This window comes from Aplysia californica, unplaced genomic scaffold (assembly GCF_000002075.1).
Source record: "Aplysia californica isolate F4 #8 unplaced genomic scaffold, AplCal3.0 scaffold00625, whole genome shotgun sequence".
Lineage (NCBI taxonomy): Eukaryota > Metazoa > Mollusca > Gastropoda > Aplysiida > Aplysiidae > Aplysia > Aplysia californica.
This window is the reverse complement of record NW_004797895.1, coordinates 389,374-400,963: the sequence shown is the minus strand read 5'-3', so window position 1 is coordinate 400,963 and position 11,590 is coordinate 389,374. Positions and strand designations below refer to the sequence as shown.

Below are 11,590 nucleotides of genomic sequence, written 5' to 3'. Positions count from 1 at the left end.
AATCAGATCGAACTGTACTGTCAAAGTCTGGAAGTCTGGTAAAATAGGAACCAAAACTCTGTTGAAAAGGCCTTGAAACTGTAACATCCTTTCTTGCTTTTCCCCCCCATCAGATCAAACTGTACCAGCTGACCCGCCTGCTGCACGACCAGTACAAGGACCTGTACGAGCACTTTGAGATGCACGAGATCTCGCCCACGCTGTATGCGGCCCCGTGGTTCCTCACACTGTTTGCCTCACAGTTCCCGCTCGGGTTTGTGGCCAGAGTGTTCGGTAAGAGTGGGAATACCCCTTTTTGTCTGACTCCACAATGTTATTTATTCAATGTTTGTAATAATGATTATAACTAGCATTTGTATAGTGCGTATCCCCGCTCGATAGCAAGCTCTATGCGCTTTACTCTTTATTACTACCCCAGTGAAACATAGAACACTCAGAAACATTCTCAGCTTCCCGGAAAGCATACAGCTTAAGCAGCTGATTAAGCGCTCAAACACTAACAAACTGACAAGATCATTCACTGTCTATAGCTGGGAACCCATTCCCACCTGGATGAAGTGAGGGAAATTCGTTTAAAGTGACTTTTAAACAGCGTCTCGCCCCTGATGGGATTGGAACCCACGACCTTTCGGTTGCGAGTCTAAGAGCTTAACCACTACTGTCAGCAACCATTCAGAGTGGGGTGTTTCTGAATTCAGAAGATGTGAATCCAGTTCCTAGGACATTTGAATCAACAGAGGTCTTGGGAAAATAGAGACAGCAACAGCTGGGCTTCTCATCATTGCGAATTTGGGGGAATCATTACTTTTGCTCAGTTTTACGAAAATACGATCCTATTACCCCTGACTCCAATTTTTAAAAATATCAGATACCCCAACCCACTGCCAGCCCTCCCGGAGTAAAGGGAGAGAAAAACTAAGGGACATGAACAATCTGTGTCACTATATTCTGTACGTCCCGCTGTCTAACTTTAACAATAACATCCTCTTTGTATTGAGCCCTTGTAGTTGCTCAGTGCCTCTTTGGCCCCAGAAAAACATTAGACTTAGAAGTCCTAAAGCAAGGAGTGAGCAAAAATTAGGTTGACAAGGTGAACAAAATTTATGTCCTTTTGTGTTGTAGATAACAGCTGAGGCCAATAGAGAATTTTTCTTCTTTAATGGATCAATTTTTGAAACTTGATCCAACTGGCTACGGTAGATGGGTGGCATGATGTGTTGTGATGCTCAATCAGGATCAAAGATTTGTGATTTATTCTGTAATTCCAAAGGTTTCTTTTGTTTTTGCAGTATGAAAGCTGGAAAATGTCATTAAATGCCCCCAGAATATGGGTCGTTTAATGCCATCCACTTCGAAAAGTGTTCGAACCAAGGAGAAAAAAAAAAGAGTACTGATTCATATTTCTAGACAGACTATATGTCAGAAACGTAACAAGTTAATTAGTAGTTAGTGGGTAGCAAGGGTTTCCAAAAAAATAAAAGGGATTATTAAGTTGTTATTATCATGGAAAGTTTGTATACTTGGAAAGATAATAACACTGGCCTGCAGAGTATTCTTTTAAAAAATCAGATTTCGGGGGAGGGGGGATGGGGGATTTTTAAAATTGAAGCACACACCATGATGTCCTGCTTCCCCGCTCAGTTTACTGATTATAATTGTTAGTATTAATCTTTTTCGCTTCACCTCACATCTACCTCAGTACCTTCAGACCTTGAGTTGTAAGTTCATCACAGGCTCCTTTATTGTTGTTCTTGGGCGGGTTTTGTTTATTTTAGTTTCTTTTGCTACGATTGATTCCTTAACTGCTCTTCATTTACGTTTTGCTACCTTAGAATTACAAAGTTCTATCTGGCCTTTCTTGCCATTGTGAGTTACTAAGACCGTGAGGTCAGAGGCCAAATTTTCTATCTGTTCTATCAAATTGGAAAGACTATTATTCGGAGTCGTTAGCAAGATATTCTAAGAATTGCATTCGAAAAATCTTGACATGATGTGAAACTCAAAATTTTTTACGTCAAATTTCTCAAAACTAGATTTTCTAGATACTGGGCAGATAGAACTTTGTAATTCTAGGATAGCGATTTGCTGGAGCTGGTTGCACAGCAGGAGTATCCGTGACTTCTTTTTTCTACAGTTGTTTTTTTTTAAAGATTTTTTTGGGAGCCGAGGGTAATGATTCGCTAAAATTTTCCTGTTTCTGGTAGTCAATTAAGAGATTAACTTGTGTGTAAATAGGTGAAGGATTTGATAAGGGGCTTTTTTTTAATCAGTGTTTTTGGTTGAGTGTTGTTATGATTCTCCTGGTTTCATCTTTTAATAGGGATGACATGATTCAATGTAGATTGCAAAGGTTTGAATTCCTAATAGGGCATTTGGAAAATTGGGTTAGTAGGGGGGTAAGGGGCTTTTTGACACATATAGACGAATGCGCGCCTGCACACACTCACACATTCTCACTTAGTCCCCATACACACACTCACACTTACGCACACACAAACGCACATGCATGTGCACTCGCACTTGCACACACACACACACACACACACACACACACACACACACACACACATGCACACACACACTCACACTCACACACACTGAATTAACCCAAATCCTGCTAAGAGGCTCTACCAGTGACAAATATAATTTTTCTCCTCTATTTTCCAGAGATGGGACAGTCTTTTTTTAAAAACATAAATGAATGAGTAAATAAAATAGGGTGACTTCCTTCCTCCGCAGACATGATGTTCGTGCAAGGTATTGATGCGCTGTTCAAGGTGGCGCTCATGTTGCTAGGCAACCACCGCGCCCTCATCCTGCAATGCAACTCGTTTGAGAGTACGGTGGACTTTCTTAAGACAACCCTGCCTGAGATGGTGCAAGTACAGATGGAGCGAATCATCAACCAGGTAAGGAGGAAAATGAACTAAAGATGGAAGTAAATATTTATCTAATAATGTTCAGAATTTTGTATATTCTGCTTATGGATTGTTTGGGTGGGTAAAAAAAAAGTTGTGGTTGTTTGCTTTTTAGAGATAAAGCCTTTTTAATTTTTAGACCAACCTGGCACAAAATAATAGCAGTCGACCAAGGGAAGTAACTTGGAATATATTTTTAAAGTATCGAGATTGTCATTCTTAGTAATAGCGGTTTTGTTATAGGTTTGTGTTTTTTTCAAATAGTTTGTTTTATTTGTGTGCCTGTCTGCCACACAATATTGTAAAATTCTGAAAAGACAAATAACATATTTCATTTTATTTTATCTGTTCATGTGATCCCGTGTATAGTTCAAGATCAGACAAGTTCCTGTGGTGTTGTGGCACAGTTTTGTGGTTTGGCTCTTCACTGTTGCTTGCAGAAATGTGCCTCCTAAGTGATCTAAATTCTGTTAATGGGGGCGTAAAACACATTCATTAAAAAAAAATAAAAAATTTTCAAGACTCTCCATCAATTTAACTCTGTCCTTGATATGGATGTTAGATTTGGAAACCCTGCTCAGCCTTCTGAATAATCTAAAGGCGTTTATGAGGGTGAGTTTTTTAAAAATTGTTTTATTTGAGGTTTTACGGCGCTCGCAGCTGCATAAGGTCATATGAACGCCAAGGGGTGGATGTCAACCGAGAAGTCGTTACTGGGAATCAAACTTACTCTGTTCACCTCTCTAGCTTCAACAGCACAAAGTCTGCTTCGACTATCAAGGCACCCCAGATATAACGGGTCGCAAGAGTGTGACAAACATACAAACGAAGTAGAGAAAAAATGACGATAGTAAGGATTAGGAAAGAAAAAGCAGCAGTTCCCTGTTGCAGTTCAGGCACAGTTATGTGCATGACATTGATGAATCAGCCCATTTACAATTACAATTTTACTGTGCATAAGAACTCAAGATGTTAATGTCCCCTCCTTTGGGAATGGCCTAAAGACACGTCAGTCAGTAGCACCGCCCCGAGGGGTATATGAGGATGTTAAAGCCAAGTTGATTGAGGGCCACTGGTAGGTCCTGTTATGCTCTTTGTCTGTCCTTTTACCTGTCTAGCTCTTTTCTGGCACTTGATCACTATTGTGTGGATGTGCTTCTCTTTGGTCAAACTAAGAAACAAACAATATATCAAAACTGTACTGTGGTTGGTTGGCGGGTGCTCTGGTGTGCTTTGCTTCTTCTTTCCTATCAAACGTCTATCGTCTTTTATCTCCACTCCTTCTTTTTTGTGTTTGTTACTCTCTTGTAACACTTCTAATCTTCGGCGCTTAAATGACCTTATTGTGTTGCAAGTGCTGTAAAACACTTACTAGAACTAGAAACTGTACTGTTTCCCTGCTTATTTCTAGCTTCTTTTTGCTCGAGTGAATAATTGAATTGCAACTGAAATGCTTCTGTCTGTTTTTTCTCCACTCAGGCATTTGAACTTGACATCAGCAAGGAACTCCAGGCTTATGATGTGGAGTACCATGTCCTGAGTGAAGAGATGTCCTTCTCTCCCGCCCTCTTGCCACACCACCACCACAACCACCGCAACAGCAACAGTCACCGACACCACAGCCTGCCGCAGCAGCACAACAGCCCGTCCTTGCAGCACCAGGCCATGCAGCATGTGCACCACCACCACCACCACGCTCACGTGGCTAAGAGCTCACTCGAGGACAGGCCCACGCGTCTGGTCGACCGGCGAAGGTCATCCATCGACATTGAGATGTTGTCGAGGCTGGAACAGCAAAACCGAGGGTTGAAGCAGCAAAATATGGATCTGTTAGAGAAGTTACAGGTAATGGTAGTTTCCGTCTTGGACTAACTCTAAAGGTTTAGCCTTACACTTTAGAAAGTCGTGAGATTCCAGGTTAGGATGTTGAAATGATAGTGCTCCAATGCATTTCCCTGGGGTACATATATACCTACTCAGAAGGAGGCTCTGTGCTCTTAACAACTTATCGTTGCCAGAGCAGACCCAATATCTGTCCAAAAAGTCCTCTTCTTCCTAAGAAACTTATGTTGACAAGATCTTTCCCAGGATACCCATCCTCACCTGTGTATAGGGAGATTTTGATATTTTGCACCACAGTGATGTCAACGTGCTTGACTTTGGAGGGCACTTCTAGTCAGTCCTGCTTTTTGTTAGCCTTCTATTGCTTCTGCCTATCTTTCAGCTACAGGCTACATAGCCAATTCTTGATAATTTTATAGATGTTCTTTTCTTTAACTCTCACCAACTTGATGATAAACTGTCAGTGCTATATGGGTGGTTAGTGGGTGCTCTGGTGTGGTTTGGTCCTTCCTTCCTTTCTAACATCTATCGTTCTTTTCTCTCCTTTTGTTTTATGTTTGTTATTCTCTTGTAGCACCTCTAATCTTCAATCCTTATTTGCCCTAATTGTGTTACAAGTGACGTAAAATACTTACTAAAATGAAAACTCTGTCGGTGTGTTTGACTTTCTCTCTGTTCTCTCATGAAGAGCCATAATGGTCAAGCAGGGAATGAATACAGTTACTCAGAAAATTTAAACAATGTCAGCTGTTAGATGGGTGGTCACTGGTTTCTCTCCTTGAGCAAGGCACTTCAATGTTAGCTTGGGAACAGGGCTCTGAGCTACCAACAGTGGAATGTTTGCATGGATGATTCCTTTGGGGTTTTTTTTTCTTTTTCTGGGCATACTGTGATTTGTTTGACTTTAGCTCTTACCATTGACAGACAAGTCTTTCTCCATGATCAGTAATGCCCTTCATTTCTTTTTTTTTTTCTCTTTTCTTCCCAGCATTCACAGTCTCAACAGCGCAGCTATGAACACAGCGTACACGCCCATCAGATAGAGCAAGACAAACTGCGCTCACATGTGCGCACCCTTGAACTGGAACGTGCCGCGCTGCTCAGTGCAGTGGCCAAGCTACGCAAACTGGTGCCTCGAGCTGCCCTGCAGAACCTCCACCTGACTCTGCCACAACTGCCCCCCACCACACCATCCCCCACGTCCAGTAGCAGCTCACCAGGGTTTCCTGGAAGCGAACCGGAGAGTGTGGGTCCCTCAGAGGAGGGCATTCTGTCTTCTAATGTTAGGGGAGATGTCGAAGCTCCAGACGGTGGTCAGAAAAGTGAGTCAAGAGACGGAAACATGGAAAAAGCTTCCGCTACTTTCATTGGAGATAACAGTGCAGGGGGTCTGTTTTCAAGCGAGGAGAATACTGGTGACTTAAGTGCAAAGCCCTGCTCTAATGTTGAAGGATCATCTGTCAACACGTTATCTGGTGCTTCTGCAGAGGTCTCGTCTCAGAGAGGACTCTCGTCTCAGACGACCCCGTCTGGTGCTGCCACTACGCCCACAATCGCTCGTCGCCCACGGGAACTGTCGGATAAAAATGTTTTATCGTCCTCGTCCGTTGTGTCCGAGTCTTCTCTGTCAGAGCAATCAGGCCCTTGGTCCACTCCTTCAATGCATTCCTCTTCTACTGGGGCCGCCCAGTCCCGTAATGCGCCAAGGGGCTCAGGTCACCGTGATGAGGACAACAAACCTGCAGGGCCCCGAAGTCTGCCACATGATGCCGCCGGTTCAGGGAGATGATGATGTTCCATACGTTTCGCTTAGTCGATCACCTCAAGCCTTTTCCTTCTCATCTGCTGAGAGACCCAGCCACGCCACACACTTTCCAATGTATAGAAACTTTTGTTAGTCTAATATGTGTTTCTAGCAGCTGATGGTACAGAAGTTGAGGCTCACATCAGGTTAGTTTGATGTCCATGGCATATACCAAAACTGTTATCTAGCGGGAACACTTTTTCCTGCTGTTAAAACCTCAGAGCCAGAATCTGGCATGTGGAGACCAGTTTTCTGACCTTCAAAGAAAAATAGGATCTAATCTGCTGTGATGTGCTTTAACTCCCCTGGAACTTGTTTTTAAAAATAGAAAATCAGCATTTCATATTTGCTTTTGATTATAATAATGTAACAATTATTTGATGGGTTTTTTTTGGTCGAATATTACTTCAAAATTTAGCTAGGTCCATCAATGAAATAATTGTTACTTTATACATGTGAAAAAGCTAATTCTAAAGTTCTGTAAAAAAAAAAATTAAAATTGGAGGATGTAGCATTATATCAGCCATCAACAGTGATACTCACCAAGTGTCAGTAAACCAGTTTTCCCAAAACCAGCTCAGTTAAGCAGCTCTTGATGAAGAGTTTGCTTGTGTATTTAGCGAGACTCAGAAACTGGCTCCATTCTAACCAACTGTCTGTAGCTTTTTTCCTATGCTGCTGTTTGAATGAGCATCCCAGTAGGCCTACATATGATTCTGAGTCAAATTGACTTTTTTAATGATTTAATTGAAATAGAAATGCCCATATTAACTATGTTAACTTGGATTTGGTATTTCTCTATTTAACACAAAGAAAAATGTCATTGAGAATGGCCAATTTTAACAGAAGTTATGGCTTACAAAGATTTTATTCCCATTTGCAATGAAATTTCATTTTGCTGGTCTAGGTTTTAAATTGCATAGCAGAATGATTATCAGTGCCTGTTGGGTTCTTTATAATGGTTTTGTAATGCTTGAAAATGTATGCGTTCATAATTTAAAAAGCCAGACCCCCTTTTACTACTGTAGTTATGTGAGTGGGGAGTTTGGAGATATGTGTGCAGAGAAAGTAAAAAATGAGAAAAAGTATCACTTTTATTCTTCCATGTTGGAACAGTTGTGTTACAATGCCTGTACAATGCAATCATAACAGGGCCCTGAGGTTACGTCAGTATCACATAGTACACAGTATCACATCAGTACAGTTACCATCACTCCACACTGGATCGCTAACAACACCATCACTCCACATGTCGTGTTGCTGCTCCCCACAATGAAACTAGCTGTTTTTGAACCAGGGTGTTGTTGTCGTGCTCAAGGAGGCATCCTCGTCACCACCTGTGTTTCCCAGTGAACACTGTGGAAAGTTTTATCTAAACCTCTATTTGATATAGTTTCATACTTGATTTGAGGGTGGCTAGATTTTCCTTCTTAGGGGAGCAAAATCTACCGTTTTGGCACAATTCGATAAAATTTTCTGAAACCTAACATGTTTGAACTATCGTCTGTGGTGTAGTGGTTAGGCACTTTGCTCTCATATAAGACCCAAGTTTGATTCCTGAAAAGGGGGGGGGTAATCTTTTAAAAATTTTCACTCTATTTTGAATGTTGGGTTGTCATTTTGGAAAAATTCATCCCTGGCTTAAGTTGAAATCGAACATTGTATCCGTACTGTTTTGTTACTGTGAATGAATGTGGGGATATTTTGGCATCATTTGTTGTTGCTGTTTCTGTTTTTTGTTATTTTTGTTTTTTGGGTTTTTTTTTAGGGGGGCAGGGGATTTCAGAGTGTGCTTTGGTTCATTTGACTTGAACATCATTTTGATTTATGGTATTAATTCTGTGTATGAATATATTTTGTTGTTGATAACATATGCGTGAACTGATGTAGGCCTATACAAAGCCCAAATCAGAGTCTCATTAATTTTGCTTTTTGCCTAATATGATACAATAGATTGTCAGCGTTTCTGAATTTGATTCATTTTTGACAATGTTCATCTTTCTTCCAGGTAGACTGTGTAAGTCTTCTTACACTTAGCTTTTCAAACAGCTGGTGTCGTATTCTAGTGATTGAGAAAATTATCATTTCTCATATATGTTTTTAGAATTCTGAGATTTTCCCAGAATTTCTTGTTAAAATAAGTGCTTGTTGGAAATTCTTTCAGGAGAATAGACTTTGTATGAAATTCATATTGTAATTTTCTCCTTTTGATGTATTGTGTTCTTATTTACCTCAATTTTATGAGGGGTTTTTTTTTCCTTATACTGTTTCTTCATTAGATTCAATTGTTGCGAAAAAATAATTGGTCTGCTTCTTAGTATCTCATACCCTCATGTTTTCCCAACCATTTCTGATGGCATCAAAAAAAGGGCAAGTGGAGGACTATCATTGGTGAATTATACGATCAACTGTTTAGCAACATATCAGAATGAGTCACTTGTCGCATTATGTCGATAAAACACTTGTCGCATTATGTCGATGAAACACTTGTCGCATTATGTCGATGAAACACTATTGCTATCAAATTAAAGATCTGTTCAAGTCCCCTATAAGTGGGTGAGAACAGTATTAGTCTTTCCAAGTTGGGGAATCAATAATACGCAGTTTTGAAAAAATCAAGATTTAGTCCCATATCTAGTAACTGCGACAAGCAACTCATTTTTTCGTGTTGCTTCACCACTAGTGAGTTCCTGATTTCGTTGCAGTTTTTGCCTCTTTCTTTCCGTACTGTGCCCAAACACACCCACATCCTGTGTACTGTTAACCTATTTGTGAACAAATTTTAAAAAAAAATAAAGTTAAAGAAGTCCAAAAGGCTCTGGAAAACTTAAGTACGACACATACTCACTGTTGAATGGAATCTCAAACTTCAACGTTTCACCCCTAAAAAATTATGGGCCAGCAGCTTAACAAAAGTTTTGTTTTGATATTGGTCATTTAGATTTAAATTCCTGCCTTACTGGTGTTGAAATGCCATTGCAATAGACTCTTGAGAAATAGTGCAAAGTTAGGTACTGTGTGGGGTGAATGAAATACGGTCTTGGGTCTGCTCATGTTACTTTTGCCTATATAGACTTCTTTGATTAGTTTAATTGTTCCCTCAAGCATTGAGAATGTTTGTAGCAATGTGATGGCTCACATCTTCGTATATTTGGAGTGGGTCATTAATGTGTGCTCTGGTGTAATTTACTTCTTCTTTCTTATCATCCTTATCTCTCCTCCTTCTTTCCTTTGTTGCTCTCTTGGAACACCTCTAATGGCAGTACTTATATGATCTAATTGTATTGCAAGTGACGTTAAGCTTGTACCCCAAAAAATTGATCAAAGGAGTAAAAAGTAAGAAGGACAGACTCTGCGCCTGGGGTTTGTATAATCAGGCTTTTCACAGTGAGAGCAAAAGATGTGAGTTCAGTTTCTACCTGGGGGAAAGATATTTTGGGGGGTATTTCTAGTTTAAAAGTAGGACACAATATATGTATGTGACAGTGATCAACATTGTGAGTTAAGGAACCCTCGGCCGACAATCTGTGGCATGTGGCCAGGGTGAGCAGAAAGAGAGCAGTCACACCTTTTCGTGTTCAACTTTTTTTTTTCCTCTTCTCTAATTCTTCTCCCCCTGTTGTTTGTTCTCTCAGTACCAAAGACAGAAGTGGATGAAGATGTGCCCAACTATTTTTACCAATAATTAACTCCTAAGTAATTGTGAAGTGATGAATATTTCAGGGAGATTCACATTTACATTGTGTGTCCTGTTTGCCAAAAAGGAGACATACAAAAGTCATTCCCTTGCTGTGAATGCAAAGCTACCTCAGTGATTGCTGCAACCTGGACTCATCAGTTACTTTTACTTCTTGCCACAGTAGTCTGTTGTTATAACTCATTTATGTTGAATGCACAAATTTCTTTTTTTTTATCATTTGTTACAGCTAATGTTCCTTAAATGCACACATTTGTTTTTATTTTTTAAAAACTTTCATTACTTGTTAATTTAATTTATTTTGCTTCTTCTTTAGTGCAAGGATAGAGAGGTTGTTTAAAAAAAATAGTGATAACATTTTAACATTTTCCAACCTTGTCAGATTTGCTGTTGTTTTTGTTTTGAGTAGGATTTTATTGTGAACATCTAGTGTGGACATTGCTATAAATTAAGGAATTTACTTTAGTCTATGCACGGAGGAGACTGTGTTCAAATCTGTCAACTCTGGCATTAGATGAATAGAGTAAAGAAGCATGTCCAGCATCACTGATGTAATGGAAACACAATTGTAATTGATTGAGTATCTCCACTGAGTATCTCCAACAATGACAGGTCTCGTAGTTTCCCACATTTGCCATTACTTCAAAGTTGGAGAAGCCTGCCTCCAAAATTATTTGAATTATGTTTGTGAGGCTGGACAACCTTGACAATCACAATCATAGGAATGAGACGACCAAACACAAACTGAAGGGCTTCTTTTATTGGTGTTATTTGGTATGATTTTAAGGCAATCAGTTCTTGGTTTTTATATATTGGTCATGTTGAAGACAGAGCGGGTGTACTGGTAGCTCAGCTAGTATCGTGCTGGACTGTAAAGCTTATGGCTGTGATTCAAATCCACAATGAGGTGTTCTGAACTTGAATTGTTTTGGGGAGTCGTTCTAGTTGTTGTCCACTCATTTGGCTCAGTCCTTTCAGAGATGGACATTAAATTCAGAGGTTCCCGCCTCTGAAGTAACTTCACAGTGTTGAAAGGAATGTTAAATCTGTACAATGTAGGTAGAGCTGTTAGTCCAGTGTGTTGAGTGTTGTGTAGAATAAAGAAACATGTCAGGGGTTGTGCACCATGTAAACGTCACACTTGCACGTCAAAGCAAAAGTATTTGAATAAGTCTTTTCACCACGAGAGTGGTTGCATCCCCCTCAGTTTTACAATGTTAATTTGTTACACCCCCCCCCCCCCCCCCCCCCCCCCCCAATGTGGGTTTTGTTATTCATGACAAAAGCATGTTTCAGAGAATATAACTCTTCATAGACACATACAATGAG

General features: G+C 40.2%; 1 protein-coding gene across 1 annotated transcript; it reads left to right on the top strand.

Annotated features, from left to right (window-relative positions):
• Positions 1 to 113: 113 nt before the first annotated feature.
• LOC101849238 (TBC1 domain family member 1) lies at positions 114 to 9,346 on the top strand (the record flags this gene model as incomplete). The annotated part of the gene is given in 4 exon segments (XM_013087697.2): positions 114 to 273; positions 2,740 to 2,909; positions 4,398 to 4,763; positions 5,749 to 9,346. Coding segments are annotated over 4 exon segments (1,497 nt in total), but the record flags the coding sequence as incomplete, so codon positions are not given.
• Between the last annotated feature and the right edge of the window lie 2,244 nt (positions 9,347 to 11,590).